The 25572-nt window shown below is 50.8% G+C and overlaps 1 protein-coding gene across 1 annotated transcript in view; it reads right to left on the bottom strand.

The window, feature by feature from the left end:
• ACADVL (acyl-CoA dehydrogenase very long chain) overlaps nt 1-20467 on the bottom strand; it is a 46297-nt gene extending 25830 nt beyond the window's left edge. The window contains exons 1-3 of the mRNA XM_073654629.1: nt 20342-20467; nt 7404-7446; nt 7247-7324 (exon numbers count right to left, since the gene is read on the bottom strand). Coding sequence (XP_073510730.1) covers nt 7247-7324; nt 7404-7446; nt 20342-20400 — 180 coding nt within the window. The 5' untranslated portion in view covers nt 20401-20467. The remainder of the gene's footprint in view (nt 1-7246; nt 7325-7403; nt 7447-20341) is intronic.
• Nucleotides 20468-25572: the final 5105 nt, after the last annotated feature.

Genomic DNA, 25572 nt, shown 5'->3' with positions numbered 1-25572 from the left:
TACCCAGGAGTATGACTGCTCCCACTGTACACACTACACCCAGCAGTACTATATACTCAGGTATATGACTGCTCCCACTGTACACACTACACCAGGCAGTACTATATACCCAGGTGTGTGACTGCTCCTACTGTACACACTACACCCGGCAGTACTATATACCCAGGTGTATGACTGCTCCCACTGTACACACTACACCTGGCAATACTATATACCCAGGTGTATGACTGCTCCCACTGTACACACTACACCCGGCAGTACTATATACCCAGGTGTATGACTGCTCCCACTGTACACACTACACCCGGCAGTACTATATACCCAGGTGTATGACTGCTTGCACTGTACACACTACACCCACCAATACTATATACCCAGGTGTATGACTGCTCCCACTGTACACACTACACCCAGCAGTACTATATACCCAGGTGTATGACTGCTCCCACTGTACACACTACACCCGGCAGTACTATATACCCAGGTGTATGACTGCTCCCACTGTACACACTACACCCAGCAGTACTATATACCCAGGTGTATGACTGCTCCCACTGTACACACTACACCCAGCAGTACTATATACCCAGGTGTATGACTTCTCCCACTGTACACACTACACCCGGCAGTACTATATACCCAGGTGTATGACTGCTCCCACTGTACACACTACACCCACCAGTACTATATACCCAGGTGTATGACTGCTCCCACTGTACACACTACACCCACCAATACTATATACCCAGGTGTATGACTTCTCCCACTGTACACACTACACCCGGCAGTACTATATACCCAGGTGTATGACTGCTCCCACTGTACACACTACACCCACCAATACTATATACTCAGGTGTATGACTGCTCAAACTGTACACACTACACCCATCAGTACTATATACTCAGGTGTATGACTGCTCGCACTGTACATACTACACCCGGCAGTACTATATACCCAGGTGTATGACTGCTCCCACTGTACACACTACACCCGGCAGTACTATATACTCAGGTGTATGACTGCTCCCACTGTACACACTACACCCAGCAGTACTATATACTCAGGTGTATGACTTCTCCCACTGTACACACTACACCCGGCAGTACTATATACCCAGGTGTATGACTACTCCCACTGTACACACTACACCCAGCAGTACTATATACTCAGGTATATGACTTCTCCCACTGTACACACTACACCCAGCAGTACTATATACTCAGGTATATGACTGCTCCCACTGTACACACTACACCAGGCAGTACTATATACCCAGGTGTATGACTGCTCCCACTGTACACACTACACCCGGCAGTACTATATACCCAGGTGTATGACTACTCCCACTGTACACACTACACCCGGCAGTACTATATACCCAGGTGTATGACTACTCCCACTGTACACACTACACCCGGCAGTACTATATACCCAGGTGTATGACTACTCCCACTGTACACACTACACCCGGCAGTACTATATACCCAGGTGCATGACTTCTCCCACTGTACACACTACACCCGGCAGTACTATATACTCAGGTGTATGACTGCTCCCACTGTACACACTACACCCGGCAGTACTATATACCCAGGTGTATGACTGCTTGCACTGTACATACTACACCCGGCAGTACTATATACCCAGGTGTATGACTGCTCCCACTGTACACACTACACCCAGCAGTACTATATACTCAGGTGTATGACTGCTCCCACTGTACACACTACACCCACCAATACTATATACCCAGGTGTATGACTTCTCCCACTGTACACACTACACCCGGCAGTACTATATACCCAGGTGTATGACTGCTCCCACTGTACACACTACACCCACCAATACTATATACTCAGGTGTATGACTGCTCAAACTGTACACACTACACCCATCAGTACTATATACTCAGGTGTATGACTGCTCGCACTGTACATACTACACCCGGCAGTACTATATACCCAGGTGTATGACTGCTCCCACTGTACACACTACACCCGGCAGTACTATATACTCAGGTGTATGACTGCTCCCACTGTACACACTACACCCAGCAGTACTATATACTCAGGTGTATGACTTCTCCCACTGTACACACTACACCCGGCAGTACTATATACTCAGGTATATGACTGCTCCCACTGTACACACTACACCCGGCAGTACTATATACCCAGGTGTATGACTACTCCCACTGTACACACTACACCCAGCAGTACTATATACTCAGGTATATGACTTCTCCCACTGTACACACTACACCCAGCAGTACTATATACTCAGGTATATGACTGCTCCCACTGTACACACTACACCAGGCAGTACTATATACCCAGGTGTATGACTGCTCCCACTGTACACACTACAAACGGCAGTACTATATACCCAGGTGTATGACTACTCCCACTGTACACACTACACCCGGCAGTACTATATACCCAGGTGTATGACTACTCCCACTGTACACACTACACCCGGCAGTACTATATACCCAGGTGTATGACTACTCCCACTGTACACACTACACCCGGCAGTACTATATACCCAGGTGCATGACTTCTCCCACTGTACACACTACACCCGGCAGTACTATATACTCAGGTGTATGACTGCTCCCACTGTACACACTACACCCGGCAGTACTATATACCCAGGTGTATGACTGCTTGCACTGTACATACTACACCCGGCAGTACTATATACCCAGGTGTATGACTGCTCCCACTGTACACACTACACCCAGCAGTACTATATACTCAGGTGTATGACTGCTCCCACTGTACACACTACACCCGGCAGTACTATATGCCCAGGTGTATGACTGCTCCCACTGTACACACTACACCCGGCAGTACTATATACTCAGGTGTATGACTGCCCCTACTGTGCACACTACACCCAGCAGTACTATATACTCAGGTATATGACTTCTCCCACTGTACACACTACACCCGGCAGTACTATATACCCAGGTGTATGACTGCTCGCACTGTACACACTACACCCACCAATACTATATACCCAGGTGTATGACTGCTCCCACTGTACACACTACACCCAGCAGTACTATATACCCAGGTGTATGACTGCTCCCACTGTACACACTACACCCGGCAGTACTATATACCCAGGTGTATGACTGCTCCCACTGTACACACTACACCCGGCAGTACTATATACCCAGGTGTATGACTACTCCCACTGTACACACTACACCCAGCAGTACTATATACTCAGGTATATGACTTCTCCCACTGTACACACTACACCCAGCAGTACTATATACTCAGGTATATGACTGCTCCCACTGTACACACTACACCAGGCAGTACTATATACCCAGGTGTATGACTGCTCCCACTGTACACACTACACCCGGCAGTACTATATACCCAGGTGTATGACTATTCCCACTGTACACACTACACCCGGCAGTACTATATACCCAGGTGTATGACTACTCCCACTGTACACACTACACCCGGCAGTACTATATACCCAGGTGTATGACTACTCCCACTGTACACACTACACCCGGCAGTACTATATACCCAGGTGCATGACTTCTCCCACTGTACACACTACACCCGGCAGTACTATATACTCAGGTGTATGACTGCTCCCACTGTACACACTACACCCGGCAGTACTATATACCCAGGTGTATGACTGCTTGCACTGTACATACTACACCCGGCAGTACTATATACCCAGGTGTATGACTGCTCCCACTGTACACACTACACCCAGCAGTACTATATACTCAGGTGTATGACTGCTCCCACTGTACACACTACACCCACCAATACTATATACCCAGGTGTATGACTTCTCCCACTGTACACACTACACCCGGCAGTACTATATACCCAGGTGTATGACTGCTCCCACTGTACACACTACACCCACCAATACTATATACTCAGGTGTATGACAGCTCAAACTGTACACACTACACCCATCAGTACTATATACTCAGGTGTATGACTGCTCGCACTGTACATACTACACCCGGCAGTACTATATACCCAGGTGTATGACTGCTCCCACTGTACACACTACACCCGGCAGTACTATATACTCAGGTGTATGACTGCTCCCACTGTACACACTACACCCAGCAGTACTATATACTCAGGTGTATGACTTCTCCCACTGTACACACTACACCCGGCAGTACTATATACTCAGGTATATGACTGCTCCCACTGTACACACTACACCCGGCAGTACTATATACCCAGGTGTATGACTACTCCCACTGTACACACTACACCCAGCAGTACTATATACTCAGGTATATGACTTCTCCCACTGTACACACTACACCCAGCAGTACTATATACTCAGGTATATGACTGCTCCCACTGTACACACTACACCAGGCAGTACTATATACCCAGGTGTATGACTGCTCCCACTGTACACACTACACCCGGCAGTACTATATACCCAGGTGTATGACTACTCCCACTGTACACACTACACCCGGCAGTACTATATACCCAGGTGTATGACTACTCCCACTGTACACACTACACCCGGCAGTACTATATACCCAGGTGTATGACTACTCCCACTGTACACACTACACCCGGCAGTACTATATACCCAGGTGCATGACTTCTCCCACTGTACACACTACACCCGGCAGTACTATATACTCAGGTGTATGACTGCTCCCACTGTACACACTACACCCGGCAGTACTATATACCCAGGTGTATGACTGCTTGCACTGTACATACTACACCCGGCAGTACTATATACCCAGGTGTATGACTGCTCCCACTGTACACACTACACCCAGCAGTACTATATACTCAGGTGTATGACTGCTCCCACTGTACACACTACACCCGGCAGTACTATATACCCAGGTGTATGACTGCTCCCACTGTACACACTACACCCGGCAGTACTATATACTCAGGTGTATGACTGCCCCTACTGTGCACACTACACCCAGCAGTACTATATACTCAGGTATATGACTTCTCCCACTGTACACACTACACCCGGCAGTACTATATACCCAGGTGTATGACTGCTCGCACTGTACACACTACACCCACCAATACTATATACCCAGGTGTATGACTGCTCCCACTGTACACACTACACCCGGCAGTACTATATGCCCAGGTGTATGACTGCTCCCACTGTACACACTACACCCGGCAGTACTATATACCCAGGTGCATGACTTCTCCCACTGTACAAACTACACCCGGCAGTACTATATACCCAGGTGTATGACTGCTCCCACTGTACACACTACATCCGGCAGTACTATATACCCAGGTGTATGACTGCTTGCACTGTACACACTACACCCGGCAGTACTATATACCCAGGTGTATGACTGCTCTCACTGTACACACTACACCCACCAATACTATATACCCAGGTGTATGACTGCTCCCACTGTACACACTACACCCAGCAGTACTATATACCCAGGTGTATGACTGCTCCCACTGTACACACTACACCCGGCAGTACTATATACCCAGGTGTATGACTGCTCCCACTGTACACACTACACCCGGTAGTACTATATACCCAGGTGTATGATTGCTCCCACTGTACACACTACACCCACCAATACTATATACTCAGGTGTATGACTGCTCAAACTGTACACACTACACCCATCAGTACTATATACTCAGGTGTATGACTGCTCCCACTGTACACACTACACCCGGCAGTACTATATGCCCAGGTGTATGACTGCTCCCACTGTACACACTACACCCGGCAGTACTATATACCCAGGTGCATGACTTCTCCCACTGTACAAACTACACCCGGCAGTACTATATACCCAGGTGTATGACTGCTCCCACTGTACACACTACACCCGGCAGTACTATATACCCAGGTGTATGACTGCTTGCACTGTACACACTACACCCACCAATACTATATACCCAGGTGTATGACTGCTCCCACTGTACACACTACACCCAGCAGTACTATATACCCAGGTGTATGACTGCTCCCACTGTACACACTACACCCGGCAGTACTATATACCCAGGTGTATGACTGCTCCCACTGTACACACTACACCCGGTAGTACTATATACCCAGGTGTATGACTGCTCCCACTGTACACACTACACCCGGTAGTACTATATACCCAGGTGTATGACTTCTCCCACTGTACACACTACACCCGGTAGTACTATATACCCAGGTGTATGATTGCTCCCACTGTACACACTACACCCACCAATACTATATACTCAGGTGTATGACTGCTCCCACTGTACACACTACACCCAGCAGTACTATATACCCAGGTGTATGACTGCTCCCACTGTACACACTACACCCGGCAGTACTATATACTCAGGTGTATGACTGCTCCCACTGTACACACTACACCCGGCAGTACTATATACCTAGGTGTATGACTGCTTGCACTGTACACACTACACCCACCAATACTATATACCCAGGTGTATGACTGCTCCCACTGTACACACTACACCCAGCAGTACTATATACCCAGGTGTATGACTGCTCCTACTGTACACACTACACCCGGCAGTACTATATACCCAGGTGTATGACTGCTCCCACTGTACACACTACACCCGGCAGTACTATATACCCAGGTGTATGACTGCTCGCACTGTACAAACTACACCCGGCAGTACTATATACCCAGGTGTATGACTGCTCCCATTGTACACACTACACCCGGCAGTACTATATACCCAGGTGTATGACTGCTCCCACTGTACACACTACACCCAGCAGTACTATATACTCAGGAGTATCACTCCTTGCACTGTAGACACTACACCCACCAATACTATATACTCAGGTGTATCAGTCCTTGCACTGTAGACACTACACCCGGCAGTACTATATACCCAGGTGTATGACTGCTTGCACTGTACACACTACACCCACCAATACTATATACCCAGGTGTATGACTGCTTGCACTGTACACACTACACCCGGCAGTACTATATACCCAGGTGTATGACTGCTCCCACTGTACACACTACACCCACCAATACTATATACCCAGGTGTATGACTGCTCCCACTGTACACACTACACCTGGCAGTACTATATACTCAGGTGTATCAGTCCTTGCACTGTAGACACTTCACACTTGCTCTCCTACACTGTAAATGGGCTCTACTCACTGTGACACCTCATACACAAGAGAACAAGGGGTGGCAAATATATGAGTCAATCATTGGAGTACAACTTACTGGAGAGCTCTTCTGTGCCACGTAGACATGTCCGGAGGAGGTCGCAGAGGCGGACACGCCATCTTTATCCAAAACAGTCTGAAGAAAACATTGAAATACACAAGATAAGTATCACAAGTGGGATGGGGGGCACAGACTGGTGCAGGACAGTGATTACCTCTGCAGATTGGGCGTACCCTCGGACACATCCAGCCTGGGTCCTGTGTAATACACATAGATCCGTCAGATACAGAGCTATGACCCCACAGGGAGACACTAAGTACAGTATAATGAAATATTCACCCCCCCATAAATTACACGGACAACACCCACCCAGATATATTGTTCCAGGCTTGCCAGAAGCGTGTGCTGCTCCCGTAGAGCAGCTCTGCCCAATCCTGAGGTCACACATCTCTGTCCTGCGTGGAATATGGAGGGACCCCTGAAAAAGCCCACACTCCATAAAGGGTTAAGAATGGACACCACTGGCATCTCATCTGTGTCACCCAGATCTCACAACTCACAGAGTAACTGTCAAGCAAGGATGTAGGAAAGACTAAGTGCAGCACGATGGGAAGGAGGCCCAGACTCTAGGGAAAGGGGGTAGTGGAGACCTCCTAGGCTGACCTATATCACCCTGTCTCCACTAACGTCCCTATATTGGTTCCTCACCAATCGCCGCACGCAAACCTCGCCCTGTCTTTCCCTGGAGTTTGGCCCTGGCTAAGGAAGGGAAGGAATGAGCGCTAGTCAAGAGAGATGAACACACGTCCTCTTAACACCAGAGAGGAAGAAGTACTGCACTTGCTCAAAGCCTTCACAAGGGGTCATATGAGTATTGCCGGCACCTCCCTCTAGAAAACACCAGGTATTTATACACCCAGGCCACTGTGTTAATGAGCCAGAGGAAGGTAGCTGCTGGGTCCTAGAGAGACAGCTTCTAAGAAGGTGTCTGTAATGCCAAACGAAGAGATCTACTGCAACCAACTGCAGGGCGACTGTCTGTCACACCCGTGACAGTAACAAGGAATAATGGGGTGTAATAATAATGTGCCCCCCCTTTCACCCGCACACACCTCAGACATACCTCACCCCGGATACATGCCCCGTATGTACTCCCATTATATATATATATTGGGGTGGGTACCACTGTGGGTCTGCAAGAAGGACCCCCATCACCATCACATGAAGTCCTGCTGTAGATCTATGAGAGGACCCCCGCCACTTCTAATCCTGCTGTGCGGCCTCAGATCTACCAAAGGTCCCCCATGACCTAAAGTCCTGCTGTGGGTATACGATGGGACCCCCCACCACCACCTCTAGTCCTGCTGTACCATTGCGGGTCTACAAGCGGACCCTCATCACCTGCAGTCCAGCTATGGGTCTAAGAGAAGACCCTTAACACCTGCAATACTGCTGTACGTCCGTGGGTTTACGAGGGTACCCCCGCCACCACCAGTCCTGCTATACGGCAGTGGGTCTATGAGAGGACCACCTCGTCACCTCCAATCCTGCTGTACTATTACGTGTCTACGAGAGAACCCTCATCACCTGCAGTCCTGATTTGAGTCTACGAGAAGACCCCCGACACCTGCAGTCCTGCTGTAAGGCCGCGGGTTTATGAGGGGACTCCCCATCCCCACCCATCCTCCTGTACCACCACGGGTGTATGAGATGACTCCTTGTCACCGTGTTTCCAGATACACTCTGTCCTGGGTCTTGAAGACTGTCACGCACCTGTCTCAGCTTGGCAGCACTGCCTTCATCCCCAATGGCCGCTGTTCTCTGCTATGCTCCACCTCGAGTTTTACAAGTTGCCAGGCGAGTCTTCAAGGCATCATCTCCTTAGGCCTTCTGTTTGGACACACCCATGTCTGAGTGTTAATCCAGAACTGTGTGAACTCAGACTTCATCTAAGTCCTTGGTTCCTACTGTCTTCTCAGACTTCTGTGAACTCTTCGTCTTCCAGCCGGATAACTCATCCCGTGCAGTCTACCGCCTGGACCATTACTGAAGCCTGCACCTGCTGCCATTTTACCCACTCCCTGCTGTGAACATCCTGAACTGTAACTGGAGACTGTTCACATTACATCTTCTATTCTCCTGCTTCTGTGGCTTCCACAGTGTCCTCCATTGATGGAAAACAGCAATGTGAACAGCAGGCAATCTAAGTCTTCATAGTTCCACGGGCCTGACAGCTTGCTGGGCCGATGCCAGAGGTCTGTGTGCTTTCCCCTCACCAGGTGAGCAGCACCCCTATACTCCTAAATATCACCGGTTCTGCCGACTGCCCCGCAACATACTGTGTGTGCCCTGTTTACTGGAGGTCAGCGGTGATTCTGCTGTCCACAAGCGGTCAGCAGCGCTCCTCCCCTTCTCCCGCACACGCAGGGCGCTGGCCCCGAATACACACAGTATATCGGCCCCCCTGTATATTGAATTGTTCCCCGTGCACGTCGTACAGTTGCTTGCAAAAGTATTCACCACCCCACCCTTATTGATTTTACTCACTTATAAAGCTCCATTAATTAATTTCACAGCGATTTATAGATATTGGGTTCTGTCCCCATTGGGGCTCACAATCTACATTCCCTATCAGTATGTATTTAGAGTGTGGGATGAAACCGGAAGGCCTGGAGGAAACCCACGTAAACAAGGGGAGAAGATAAACACTCCTTGCAGATGTTGTCCTTGGTGGGATTTGAATCCAGAACCCCAGCGCTGCAAAGCCGAACCCTAACCCCTCCTCCCCCAGGTATTTTTCATGTTTTGCTACCTGAACCTGGAATTTCACTGTGGTTTTTTAGTATTTGCATCAGTTCATGTACAGAAGATGCCGACAACTGTGAACATTTGGTTTTCTGTTTATTGTGAAGCAAACGACAAGTAGGACAAAACAACTGAAAACTTCAGTGAGCATAACTATTCACCCCCTAAAGTCAGTACTTTGTAGAGCCTCCAGTTACAGCTGCAAGTTGTTTTGGATAAGTCTCTATGAGCTTTCCACCAGGATTTTTGCCCATTCCTCAAGGCAAAACAGCATGAGCTCCTTCAAGTTAGATGGTTTCCTCTGGTGATCAGCAATCTTCACGTCTGACCACAGATTCTCCATTGGACTAAGGTCTGGGCCGTGACTCTGCCGCTCCAGAACATTTACACGTTTCCCATTAAACCTCTCGAGTGCTGCTTTAGCAGTCTGCTTTTGGTCATTGTCTTGTTGGAAGGTGAACCTCCGTCCCAGTCTCAAATCACTGACAGACAAACAGGTTTTGCTCAAGAATATCCCTGTATTTCGCACCATCCATCTTTCCCTCGACTTGGACCATTTTCACTGTCTCTGCTGCCGAAAAACATCCCCACAGCATGATGCTGCCACCACGTTTCACTGTGGGGTTGGTGTTCTTGAGGTGATGAGCTGTTTGGGTTTGGCGCCAGACATAGTATTTACCTTGGTAGCAAAAAAGTTCAATTTTGGTCTCATGTGACCACAGCACCTTCCTCCATACATTTGGGGAGTCTCCCGCATGCCTTTTTGCAAACTCAAAATGAGCCTTACAATTTTTGTGTGTTGAAGTAAAGGCTTTTTTCCGCCCACTCTTCTATAAAGGCCACCTCTATGGAGTGTACGGCTTATTGTGGTCGTATGGACAGATACTCCAGTCTCTGCTTTGGAACTCTGCAGCTCCTTCAGGGTTACCTCTGTGCTGCCTCTCTAATTAATGTCCTCCTTGCCCAGGCTGAGTGTTTTGGTGGGCGCCCTCTTCTTGGCAGGTTTGTCGTGGTACCATGTTCTTTCAACTTGATGATAATGGATTTGATGGTGCTCCGGGGGATCATCAGAGATTGAGAGATTTCCTTATAACCCAACCCTGACTTGTGCTTCTCAACAACTTTGTCCCTGACTTGTTTGGCGATCTCCTTGGCCTTCACGGCGGCCTCTGGAGATCTCCTTGGCCTTCACGGCGGCCTCTGGAGATCTCCTTGGCCTTCACGGCGGCCTCTGGAGATCTCCTTGGCCTTCACGGCGGCCTCTGGAGATCTCCTTGGCCTTCACGGCGGTGTAGCCTTTCAGACAAGGTAAAGTGTATATCCTGACAGACATGTGACACTTAGGAAATCCACTCCACCTGTATGCAATCTATCACTAAGCATGGGACTTATGAAGGGAACTGCTTGCACCAGAAATTTTTAGGGGCTTCATAGCAAAAGGGGTGAATACATATGCACATGACAATTTTTAGTTATTCGATCCCATAAATGTAATTTATGCCTATATTTTTCTCACTTTACTTCACCAACTTACTCTATTTAGTGCTGATTAGAGATGAGCGAGCGTGCTCATTTAACCCTTTAAACGAGCACGCTCGGATACTTGACGAGCAGTTTCGGCGTGCTAGGCATTTCAGTTGCAGCGGCCGCGGTTGCATGTGTCACATCTGTTAGACAGCTGTCTAACGCTCGCTCATCACTAGTGCTGATGCATCCCACAAATCGGATTACAAAAGTGTGAAGACCTGGGATCTCCCGTGGGCGTAACGCTACTCAGACAACATAGGGTGCAGGTAAAACAGTGCGGCAATACTATTGAACCACAAAGTGACAAACACAGAACAGTCCCAGTAATTACTCACGTGGTGCAACATTACACAGTCCTTATCCGGATTCCGCTGGCCCGCCAAGAATAGAGTAGCTGCGTTTTCGGGGCTTCTAGGGCCGACTACCCCCACCAGTGGCCCGCCGATTTTGGCGGGCCCCCAAAGAGAGAAGGTAACGACAACCTTAGGAAACTAGCCGAGGGCAGTGAAGTCTGGGGCCAGGTGACCTGACTGTCCCAACCTGGATTCTTCAAGACGTCTCTGAGGGTTCAGCAATGGTCAATGAAGACGATCTGTATTCCCCCAGCTGGGGGCCGAAATCCCCTAAGCTGACATGCTGTAGAATGACCCAGAATAAAGGCAGAGACCCATTTTTATAGATCACAGTTTTCCTTGCAGCCATCATTCACAGGTCAAGGGTCAGGGATCAAGGTGGAAAGAGCTCATGACTCATTGTTTGAGCATTTAATCAACTTGCATGATTTGGTATAATACGTAATCAGCATATTATCACAGTATTGCTCCATGTCTCTATCTTGCAAGATTTGCAGACAATATGTTACAGGACATCTCAACTCAAGTGTCAACATTCAGGATTATTCAAACAATAGTCTGTGTTATCAACCAAAGAAGAAGAACACCAATGCAAAAGTCACCTGAAGATAAAAGCATACGGCTCCCGGCTTACTGAATATGTCTGGCACAATTAAGAAGAAGAGCCGTGTCCTCACAAAAAGTATTTAAACACAGGTTGTAATGTAACAAAATAGGTAAAAAAGCCAAGGGGGTGAATACTTTTACAAGCCTCTGTATATTGGACTGTCCCCCCCCCCCCGCTGTATATTGGATTATTCCCCCCCGTACGTGCTGTATATTGGACTGTTCCCCCCCGTATGCACTGTATATTGGACTGTTCCCCCCCGTACGCGCTGTATATTGGATTGTTCCCCCATACACGCTGTATAATGGTTTGCCCCTCCGTACACGCTGTATATTGGTTTGCCCCTCCGTACATGCTGTATATTGGTTTTCCCCTCCATACGCGCTGTATATTGGTTTGCCCCTCCGTACAAGCTGTATATTGGTTTGCCCCTCCGTACAAGCTGTATATTGAACTGTTCCCCCGTAAGTGCTGTATATTGGACTGCTCCCCCCGTATGCGCTGTATATTGGACTGTTCCCCCCCCGTACGCGCTGTATATTGGTTTTCCCCTCCGTACTCGCTGTATATTGGACTGTCCCCCCTCCGTACGCGCTGTATATTGGACTGTCGTCCCCCATACGTGCTGCATATTGGACTGTTCCCCCCCATACGTGCAGTATATTCGACTGTCGTTCCCCGTACATGCTGTATATTGGACTGATCCCCCCCGTACACGCTGTATATTGGACTGTCCCCCCCTGGACGCGCTGTATATTGGACTGTTCCCCCCCGTACGTGCTGTATATTGGACTGATCCCCCCCGTACATGCTGTATATTGGACTGATCCCCCCCGTACGCAATGTATATTGGACTGATCCCCCTCGTACGTGCTGTACATTGGACTGTCGTCCCCCGTACGTGCTGTATATTGGACTGTCGTCCCCCGTACGTGCTGTATATTGGACTGATCCCCCCCCCCCGTATGTGCTGTATATTGGACTGTCCCCCCCGTACGCGCTGTATATTGGACCGTTCCCCCGTACACGCTGGATATTGGATTGCCCCTCCGTACACGCTGTATATTTGTTTGCCCCTCCGTACACGCTGTATATTGGATTGTTCCCTCGTACGCGCTGTATATTGGATTGCCCTCCGTACACGATGTATATTTGATTGTTCCCCCGTACGCGCTGTATATTGTTCCCCCGCACATGCTGTATATTGGTTTGTCCCTCCGTACACGCTGTATATTGGATTGTTCCATCGTACGCGCTGTATATTGGTTTGCCCCTCCGCACGTGCTGTACATTGTTCCCCCATACACTCTGTATATTGGTTTGCCCCTCCATACGCGCGGTATATTGGTCCCCCTCCGTACACGCTGTATATTGGTCCCCCGGACACGCTGTATATTGGTTTGCACCTCCCTGCACGCTGTATATTGTTCCCCCGTACACGTTGTTTATTGGTTTGCCCCTCCGTACACGCTGTACATTGGTTTGCACCTCCGTACACGCTGTACATTGGTCCCCTCTCCGTACACGCTGTACATTGGTCCCCTCTCCGTACACGCTGTACATTGGTCCCCCCTCCGTACACGTTGTATACTGGTTTGCCCCTCCGTACACGCAGTATATCGTTTCTCCGTACGCGCTGTATATTGTTCCCCCGTACACGCTGTATATTAGTTTGCCACTCCATACGCGCTGTATATTGGTTTGCCCCTCCGTACACGCTGTATATTGTTCCCCCGTACTTGCTGTATACTGGTTTGCCCCTCCGTACACGCAGTATATTGTTCCTCCGGTTGCGCTGTATACTGGTTTGCCCCTCCGTACACGCTGTATATTGGTTTGCCCCTCCGTACGCGCTGTATATTGGTTTTCCCCTCCGTACGCGCTGTATATTGGTTTGCCCCTCCGCACGCGCTGTATATTGTTCCCCCGTACACGCTGTATATTGGTTTGCCACTCCATACGCGCTGTATATTGGTCCCCCCTCCGTACACGTTGTATACTGGTTTGCCCCTCCGTACGCGCTGTATATTGTTCCCCCGTACACGCTGTATATTGGTTTGCCACTCCATACGCGCTGTATATTGGTTTGCCCCTCCGTACACGCTGTATATTGTTCCCCCGTACTTGCTGTATACTGGTTTGCCCCTCCGTACACGCAGTATATTGTTCCTCCGGTTGCGCTGTATACTGGTTTGCCCCTCCGTACACGCTGTATATTGGTTTGCCCCTCCGTACGCGCTGTATATTGGTTTTCCCCTCCGTACACGCTGTATATTGTTCCTCCGTTTGCGCTGTATATTGGTTTGCCCCTCCGTACGCGCTGTATATTGGTTTGCCCCTCCGTACGCGCTGTATATTGGTTTGCCCCTCCGTACGCGCTGTATATTGGTTTGCCCCTCCGCACGCGCTGTATATTGGTTTGCCCCTCCGCACGCGCTGTATATTGGTTTGCCCCTCCGCACGCGCTGTATATTGGTTTGCCCCTCCGTACGCGCTGTACATTGGTCCCCCCTCCGTACACGCTGTACATTGGTCCCCCCTCCGTACACGCTGTACATTGGTCCCCCCTCCGTACACGCTGTACATTGGTCCCCCCTCCGTACACGCTGTACATTGGTCCCCCCTCCGTACACGCTGTACATTGGTCCCCCCTCCGTACACGCTGTACATTGGTCCCCCCTCCGTACACGCTGTACATTGGTCCCCCCTCCGTACACGCTGTACATTGGTCCCCCCTCCGTACACGCTGTACATTGGTCCCCCCTCCGTACACGCTGTACATTGGTCCCCCCTCCGTACACGCTGTACATTGGTCCCCCCTCCGTACACGCTGTACATTGGTCCCCCCTCCGTACACGCTGTACATTGGTCCCCCCTCCGTACACGCTGTACATTGGTCCCCCCTCCGTACACGCTGTACATTGGTCCCCCCTCCGTACACGTTGTATACTGGTTTGCCCCTCCATACACGCAGTATATCGTTTCTCCATACGCGCTGTATATTGTTCCCCCGTACACGCTGTATATTGGTTTGCCACTCCATACGCGCTGTATATTGGTTTGCCCCTCCGTACACGCTGTATATTGTTCCCCCGTACTTGCTGTATACTGGTTTGCCCCTCCGTACACGCAGTATATTGTTCCTCCGGTTGCGCTGTATACTGGTTTGCCCCTCCGTACACGCTGTATATTGGTTTGCCCCTCCGTACGCGCTGTATATTGGTTTTCCCCTCCGTACACGCTGTATATTGTTCCTCCGTTTGCGCTGTATATTGGTTTGCCCCTCCGTACGCGCTGTATATTGGTTTGCCCCTCCGCACGCGCTGTATATTGGTTTGCCCCTCCGCACGCGCTGTATATTGGTTTGCCCCTCCGCACGCGCTGTATATTGGTTTGCCCCTCCGCACGCGCTGTATATTGGTTTGCCCCTCCGCACGCGCTGTATATTGGTTTGCCCCTCCGCACGCGTTGTATATTGGTTTGCCCCTCCGCACGCGCTGTATATTGGTTTGCCCCTCCGCACGCGCTGTATATTGGTTTGCCCCTCCGCACGCGCTGTATATTGGTTTGCCCCTCCGCACGCGCTGTATATTGGTTTGCCCCTCCGCACGCGCTGTATATTGGTTTGCCCCTCCGCACGCGCTGTATATTGGTTTGCCCCTCCGTACGCGCTGTATATTGGTTTGCCCCTCCGTACACGCTGTATATTGGTTTGCCCCTCCGTACACGCTGTATATTGGTTTGCCCCTCCGTACACGCTGTATATTGGTTTGCCCCTCCGTACACGCTGTATATTGGTTTGCCCCTCCGTACACGCTGTACATTGGTCCCCCCTCCGTACACGCTGTACATTGGTCCCCCCTCCGTACACGCTGTACATTGGTCCCCCCTCCGTACACGCTGTACATTGGTCCCCCCTCCGTACACGTTGTATACTGGTTTGCCCCTCCATACACGCAGTATATCGTTTCTCCGTACGCGCTGTATATTGTTCCCCCGTACACGCTGTATATTGGTTTGCCACTCCATACGCGCTGTATATGGGTTTGCCCCTCCGTACACGCTGTATATTGTTCCCCCGTACGCGTTGTATATTGGTTTGCCCCTCCGTAAATGCTGTATATTGTTCCCCCGTACTTGCTGTATACTGGTTTGCCCCTCCGTACACGCAGTATATTGTTCATCCGTTTGCGCTGTATACTGGTTTGCCCCTCCGTACACGCTGTATATTGTTCCTCCGTTTGCGCTGTATACTGTTTTGCCCCTCTGTACACGCTGTATACTGTTTTGCCCCTCCGCACGCGCTGTATATTGGTTTGCCCCTCCGTACGCGCTGTATATTGGTTTGCCCCTCCGTACGCGCTGTATATTGGTTTGTCCCTCCGTACGCGCTGTATATTGGTTTGTCCCTCCGTACGCGCTGTATATTGGTTTGTCCCTCCGTACGCGCTGTATATTGGTTTGTCCCTCCGTATGCGCTGTATATTGGCCCCTCCGTACGCGCTGTATATTGGTCCTCCATACACGCTGTATATTGGTTTGCCCCTCCGTACACGCTGTATATTGGTTTGCCCCTCCGTACGCGCTATATATTGGTCCTCCGTACACGCTGTATATTGTTCCTCCGTACACGCTGTATATTGGTTTGCTACTCCGCACACGCTGTATATTGGTTTGCCCCTCCGTACGCGCTGTATATTGGTCCTCTATACACGCTGTATATTGGCCCCTCCGTACGCACTGTATATTGGTCCTCCATACACGCTGTATATTGGTTTGCCCCTCCGTACGCGCTATATATTGGTCCTCCGTACACGCTGTATATTGTTCCTCCGTACACGCTGTATATTGGTTTGCTCCTCCGTACACGCTGTATATTGGTTTGCCCCTCCGTACGCGCTGTATATTGGTTTGCCCCTCCGTACGCACTGTATATTGGTTTGCCCCTCCGTACGCACTGTATATTGGTTTGCCCCTCCGTACGCACTGTATATTGGTCCTCCGTACACGTTGTATATTGGCTTGCTCCTCCGTACACGCTGTATATTGGTTTGCCCTTCCGTACGCGCTATATATTGGTCCTCTGTACACGCTGTATATTAGTTTGCCCCTCCGTACGCACTATATATTGGTCCTCCATACACGCTGTATATTGGTTTGCCCCTCCGTACGCGCTATATATTGGTCCTCCGTACGCGCTATATATTGGATTGCTCCTCCGTACGCGCTATATATTGGTCCTCCGTACGCGCTATATATTGGATTGCTCCTCCGTACACGCTGTATATTGGTTTGCCCTTCCGTACGCGCTATATATTGGTCCTCCGTACGCGCTGTATATTGGTCTGCCCCTCCGTAAGCGCTATATATTGGTCCTCCGTACACGCTGTATATTGGTTTGCCCCTCCGTACGCGCTGTATATTGGTTTGCTCCTCCGTATGCGCTGTATATTGGTTTGCCCCTCCGTACGTGCTGTATATTGGTCCTCCGTACACTCTGTATATTGCTCCTCCGTATGCGCTGTATATTGGTTTGCCCCTCCGTACGCGCTGTATATTGGTTTGCTCCTCCGTACGCGCTGTATATTGGTTTGCTCCTCTGTACGCGCTGTATATTGGTTTGCCCCTCCGTACGCGCTTGTATATTGGTCCTCCGTACACTCTGTATATTGGTTTGCTCCTCCGTACACGCTGTATATTGGTTTGCCCCTCCGTACACGCTGTATATTGGTTTGCCCCTCCGTACACGCTGTATATTGGTTTGCTCCTCCGTAAACGCTGTATATTGGTTTGCCCCTCCGTACGCGCTGTATATTGGTTTGCCCCTCCGTACGCGCTGTATATTGGTTTGCCCCTCCGTACGCGCTGTATATTGGTTTGCCCCTCCGTACGCGCTGTATATTGGTTTGCCCCTCCGTACGCGCTGTATATTGGTTTGCTCCTCCGTACACGCTGTATATTGGTTTGCCCCCCCGTACGCGCTATATATTGGTCCTCTGTACACGCTGTATATTTGTTTGCCCCTCCGTACGCACTATATATTGGTTCTCCGTACACGCTGTATATTGGTTTGCCCCCCCGTACGCGCTATATATTTGTCCTCCGTACACGCTGTATATTGGTTTGCCCCTCCGTACGCGCTATATATTGGTCCTCTGTACACGCTGTATATTGGTTTGCCCCTCCGTACGCACTATATATTGGTTCTCCGTACACGCTGTATATTGGTTTGCCCCTCCGTACGCACTATATATTGGTTCTCCGTACACGCTGTATATTGGTCCTCCCCTCCGTACGTGCTATATATTGTTCCTCCGTACACGCTGTATATTGGTTTGCCCCTCCATACACGTTGTATATTGTTCCCTCCGTACACGCTGTATATTGGTTTGCCCCTCCGTACACGCTGTATATTGGTTTGCCCCTCCGTACATGCTGTATATTGGTTTGCCCCTCCGTACGCACTATATATTGGTCCTCCGTACGCGCTGTATATTGGTTTGCTCCTCCGTACACGCTGTATATTGGTTTGCCCCTCCGTACACGCTATATATTGGTCCTCCGTACACGCTGTATATTGGTTTGCCCGTCCGTACACGCTATATATTGGTCCTCCGTACGCGCTGTATATTGGTTTGCTCCTCCGTACATGCTGTATATTGGTTTGCCCCTCCGTACGCACTATATATTGGTCCTCCGTACGCGCTGTATATTGGTTTGCCCCTCCGTACGCGCTATATATTGGTCCTCCGTACGCGCTGTATATTGGTTTGCTCCTCCGTACACGCTGTATATTGGTTTGCCCCTCCGTACGCGCTATATATTGGTCCTCCGTACGCGCTGTATATTGGTTTGCTCCTCCGTACACGCTGTATATTGGTTTGCCCCTCCGTACACGCTGTATATTGGTTTGCTCCTCCGTACATGCTGTATATTGGTTTGCTCCTCCGTACATGCTGTATATTGGTTTGCCCCTCCGTACGCGCTGTATATTGGTTTGCTCCTCCGTACACGCTGTATATTGGTTTGCCCCTCCGTACACGCTGTATATTGGTTTGCTCCTCCGTACATGCTGTATATTGGTTTGCCCCTCCGTACGCACTATATATTGGTCCTTCGTACGCGCTGTATATTGGTTTGCCCCTCCGTACGCGCTATATATTGGTCCTCCGTACGCGCTGTATATTGGTTTGCTCCTCCGTACACGCTGTATATTGGTTTGCTCCTCCGTACACGCTGTATATTGGTTTGCCCCTCCGTACGCGCTATATATTGGTCCTCCGTACGCGCTGTATATTGGTTTGCTCCTCCGTACACGCTGTATATTGGTTTGCCCCTCCGTACACGCTGTATATTGGTTTGCTCCTCCGTACATGCTGTATATTGGTTTGCCCCTCCGTACGCGCTGTATATTGGTTTGCTCCTCCGTACACGCTGTATATTGGTTTGCCCCTCCGTACACGCTGTATATTGGTTTGCTCCTCCGTACATGCTGTATATTGGTTTGCCCTTCCGTACGCACTATATATTGGTCCTCCATACGCGCTGTATATTGGTTTGCCCCTCCGTACGCGCTATATATTGGTCCTCCGTACGCGCTGTATATTGGTTTGCTCCTCCGTACACGCTGTATATTGGTTTGCCCCTCCGTACACGCTGTACACTCGCGGATCAGCCAATATATAATTACAGGGGTAAGTAATAAGGGCTCTACAAATCTCATCACCACCCTCAGGACGATGGTACAGTCCACATCACACATCACACGGGCTGTACCACTGTACACTATCTGTGGGTCACACAATGAGCAGACAGCGACTCCTCGGCGACCTTCCTGCCCAGGTACCGGCAGTCACTTACCCCCGGCCGATATGACGGAGGACTCCTCGGGACACAACGGCCAGTAACATAGCTGTCATATTGTACGTCCAGCAAGGTCACCCCACTTCCGGCACCACGTGACGTCTGCTCCCTGAGCATTGTGGGAGTTGTAGTTTCAGCAGCAGGAGGCGGGTGCGCGAGTCCTCCACTGGCTGAGACTTCGCCTATTATTAACCCGGTGAACGCCGTCATTCTCCGCAGCAGTTCCCCGCGCTTTGCGGCAGTCACATGACGAGGCCGCTGTGGAGACAGTCAGCCAAAACATTAATACCCCTGACAGGAGAGGAGACGGCTGTGCTGTGTGTGAGGGCTGCAGTCACCGTGTACACTGACATAACATACACCTGACAGGAGAGGAGGCGGCTGAGCTGTGTGTGAGGACTGCAGTCACCGTGTACACTGACATAACATACACCTGACAGGAGAGGAGGCGGCTGAGCTGTGTGTGATGGCTGCAGTCACCGTGTACACTGACATAACATACACCTGACAGGAGAGGAGACGGCTGTGCTGTATGTGAGGGCTGCAGTCACCGTGTACACTGACATAACATACACCTGACAGGAGAGGAGACGGCTGTGCTGTGTGTGAGTGCTGCAGACACCGTGTACACTGACATAACATACACCTGACAGGAGAGGAGACGGCTGTGCTGTGTGTGAGTGCTGCAGACACCGTGTACACTGACATAACATACACCTGACAGGAGAGGAGGCGGCTGAGCTGTGTGTGATGGCTGCAGTCACCGTGTACACTGACATAACATACACCTGACAGGAGAGGAGACGGCTGAGCTGTGTGTGAGGGCTGCAGTCACCGTGTACACTGACATAACATACGCCTGACAGGAGAGGAGACGGCTGTGCTGTGTGTGAGGGCTGCAGTCACCGTGTACACTGACATAACATACACCTGACAGGAGAGGAGATGGCTGTGCTGTGTGTGAGGGCTGCAGTCACCGTGTACACTGACATAACATACGCCTGACAGGAGAGGAGACGGCTGTGCTGTGTGTGAGGGCTGCAGTCACCGTGTACACTGACATAACATACACCTGACAGGAGAGGAGACGGCTGAGCTGTGTGTGAGGGCTGCAGTCACCGTGTACACTGACATAACATACGCCTGACAGGAGAGGAGACGGCTGTGCTGTGTGTGAGGGCTGTAGTCACCGTGTACACTGACATAACATACACCTGACAGGAGAGGAGACGGCTGTGCTGTGTGTGAGGGCTGCAGTCACTGTGTACACTGACATAACATACACCTGACAGGAGAGGAGACGGCTGTGCTGTGTGTGAGGGCTGCAGTCACCGTGTACACTGACATAACATACACCTGACAGGAGAGGAGACGGCTGTGCTGTGTGTGAATGCTGCAGTCACCGTGTACACTGACATAACATACACCTGACAGGAGAGGAGGCGGCTGTGCTGTGTGTGAGGGCTGCAGTCACCGTGTACACTGACATAACATACACCTGACAGGAGAGGAGACTGCTGTGCTGTGTGTGAGGGCTGCAGTCACCGTGTACACTGACATAACATACACCTGACAGGAGAGGAGACGGCTGTGCTGTGTGTGAGGGCTGCAGTCACCGTGTACACTGACATAACATACACCTGACAGGAGAGGAGACGGCTGTGCTGTGTGTGAGGGCTGCAGTCACCGTGTACACTGACATAACATACACCTGACAGGAGAGGAGACGGCTGTGCTGTGTGTGAGGGCTGCAGTCACCGTGTACACTGACATAACATACACCTGACAGGAGAGAAGACGGCTGTGCTGTGTGTGAGGGCTGCAGTCACCGTGTACACTGACATAACATACACCTGACAGGAGAGGAGATGGCTGTGCTGTGTGTGAGGGCTGCAGTCACCGTGTACACTGACATAACATACACCTGACAGGAGAGGAGACGGCTGTGCTGTGTGTGAGGGCTGCAGTCACCGTGTACACTGACATAACATACACCTGACAGGAGAGGAGATGGCTGTGCTGTGTGTGAGGGCTGCAGTCACCGTGTACACTGACATAACATACACCTGACAGGAGAGGAGACGGCTGTGCTGTGTGTGAGGGCTGCAGTCACCGTGTACACTGACATAACATACACCTGACAGGAGAGGAGATGGCTGTGCTGTGTGTGAGGGCTGCAGTCACCGTGTACACTGACATAACATACACCTGACAGGAGAGGAGACAGCTGTGCTGTGTGTGAGGGCTGCAGTCACCGTGTACACTGACATAACATACACCTGACAGGAGAGGAGACGGCTGTGCTGTGTGTGAGGGCTGCAGTCACCGTGTACACTGACATAACATACACCTGACAGGAGAGGAGACGGCTGTGCTGTGTGTGAGGGCTGCAGTCACCGTGTACACTGACATAACATACACCTGACAGGAGAGGAGACGGCTGTACTGTGTGTGAGGGCTGCAGTCACCGTGTACAATGACATAACATACACCTGACAGGAGAGGAGACGGCTGTGCTGTGTGTGAGGGCTGCAGTCACCGTGTACAATGACATAACATACACCTGACAGGAGAGGAGACGGCTATGCTGTGTGTGAGTGCTGCAGTCACCGTGTACACTGACATAACATACACCTGACAGGAGAGGAGACGGCTGTGCTGTGTGTGAGGGCTGCAGTCACCGTGTACACTGACATAACATACACCTGACAGGAGAGGAGACGGCTGTGCTGTGTGTGAGTGCTGCAGTCACCGTGTACACTGACATAACATACACCTGACAGGAGAGGAGACGGCTGTGCTGTGTGTGAGGGCTGCAGTCACCGTGTACACTGACATAACATACACCTGACAGGAGAGGAGACGGCTGTGCTGTGTGTGAGGGCTGCAGTCACCGTGTACACTGACATAACATACACCTGACAGGAGAGGAGACGGCTGTGCTGTGTGTGAGCGCTGCAGTCACCGTGTACACTGACATAACATACACCTGACAGGAGAGGAGGCGGCTGTGCTGTGTGTGAGGGCTGCAGTCACCGTGTACACTGACATAACATACACCTGACAGGAGAGGAGACGGCTGTGCTGTGTGTGAGCGCTGCAGTCACCGTGTACACTGACATAACATACACCTGTCAGGAGAGGAGGCGGCTGTGCTGTGTGTGAGGGCTGCAGTCACTGTGTACACTGACATAACATACACCTGTCAGGAGAGGAGGCGGCTGTGCTGTGTGTGAGGGCTGCAGTCACAGTGTACACTGACATAACATACACCAGACAGGAGAGGAGACGGCTGTGCTGTGTGTGAGTGCTGCAGTCACCGTGTACACTGACATAACATACACCTGACAGGAGAGGAGGCGGCTGTGCTGTGTGTGAGGGCTGCAGTCACCGTGTACACTGACATAACATACACCTGACAGGAGAGGAGACGGCTGTGCTGTGTGTGAGCGCTGCAGTCACCGTGTACACTGACATAACATACACCTGACAGGAGAGGAGACGGCTGTGCTGTGTGTGAGGGCTGCAGTCACCGTGTACACTGACATAACATACACCTGACAGGAGAGGAGACGGCTGTGCTGTGTGTGAGGGCTGCAGTCACCGTGTACACTGACATAACATACACCTGACAGGAGAGGAGACGGCTGTGCTGTGTGTGAGGGCTGCAGTCACCGTGTACACTGACATAACATACACCTGACAGGAGAGGAGGCGGCTGTGCTGTGTGTGAATGCTGCAGTCACCGTGTACACTGACATAACATACACCTGACAGGAGTGGAGACGGCTGTGCTGTGTGTGAATGCTGCAGTCACCGTGTACACTGACATAACATACACCTGACAGGAGAGGAGACGGCTGTGCTGTGTGTGAGGGCTGCAGTCACCGTGTACACTGACATAACATACACCTGACAGGAGAGGAGACGGCTGTGCTGTGTGTGAGGGCTGCAGTCACTGTGTACACTGACATAACATACACCTGACAGGAGAGGAGACGGCTGTGCTGTGTGTGAGGGCTGCAGTCACCGTGTACACTGACATAACATACACCTGACAGGAGAGGAGACGGCTGTGCTGTGTGTGAGGGCTGCAGTCACTGTGTACACTGACATAACAAACACCTGACAGGAGAGGAGACGGCTGTGCTGTGTGTGAGGGCTGCAGTCACTGTGTACACTGACATAACATACACCTGACAGGAGAGGAGATGGCTGTGCTGTGTGTGAATGCTGCAGTCACCGTGTACACTGACATAACATACACCTGACAGGAGAGGAGACGGCTGTGCTGTGTGTGAGGGCTGCAGTCACCGTGTACACTGACATAACATACACCTGACAGGAGAGGAGACGGCTGTGCTGTGTGTGAATGCTGCAGTCACCGTGTACACTGACATAACATACACCTGACAGGAGTGGAGACGGCTGTGCTGTGTGTGAATGCTGCAGTCACCGTGTACACTGACATAACATACACCTGACAGGAGAGGAGACGGCTGTGCTGTGTGTGAATGCTGCAGTCACCGTGTACACTGACATAACATACACCTGACAGGAGTGGAGACGGCTGTGCTGTGTGTGAATGCTGCAGTCACCGTGTACACTGACATAACATACACCTGACAGGAGAGGAGACGGCTGTGCTGTGTGTGAGGGCTGCAGTCACCGTGTACACTGACATAACATACACCTGACAGGAGAGGAGACGGCTGTGCTGTGTGTGAGGGCTGCAGTCACTGTGTACACTGACATAACATACACCTGACAGGAGAGGAGACGGCTGTGCTGTGTGTGAGGGCTGCAGTCACCGTGTACACTGACATAACATACACCTGACAGGAGAGGAGACGGCTGTGCTGTGTGTGAGGGCTGCAGTCACTGTGTACACTGACATAACAAACACCTGACAGGAGAGGAGACGGCTGTGCTGTGTGTGAGGGCTGCAGTCACTGTGTACACTGACATAACATACACCTGACAGGAGAGGAGACGGCTGTGCTGTGTGTGAATGCTGCAGTCACCGTGTACACTGACATAACATACACCTGACAGGAGAGGAGACGGCTGTGCTGTGTGTGAGGGCTGCAGTCACCGTGTACACTGACATAACATACACCTGACAGGAGAGGAGACGGCTGTGCTGTGTGTGAGGGCTGCAGTCACTGTGTACACTGACATAACAAACACCTGACAGGAGAGGAGACGGCTGTGCTGTGTGTGAGGGC

The sequence above is a fragment of the Phyllobates terribilis genome, unplaced genomic scaffold (assembly GCF_046119375.1).
Source record: "Phyllobates terribilis strain yellow unplaced genomic scaffold, ASM4611937v1 Scaffold_11__3_contigs__length_659146591, whole genome shotgun sequence".
Classification (NCBI taxonomy): Eukaryota; Metazoa; Chordata; class Amphibia; order Anura; family Dendrobatidae; genus Phyllobates; species Phyllobates terribilis.
Note: the sequence above shows the minus strand (reverse complement) of the source record. Positions and strands in the feature narration are given on the sequence as shown.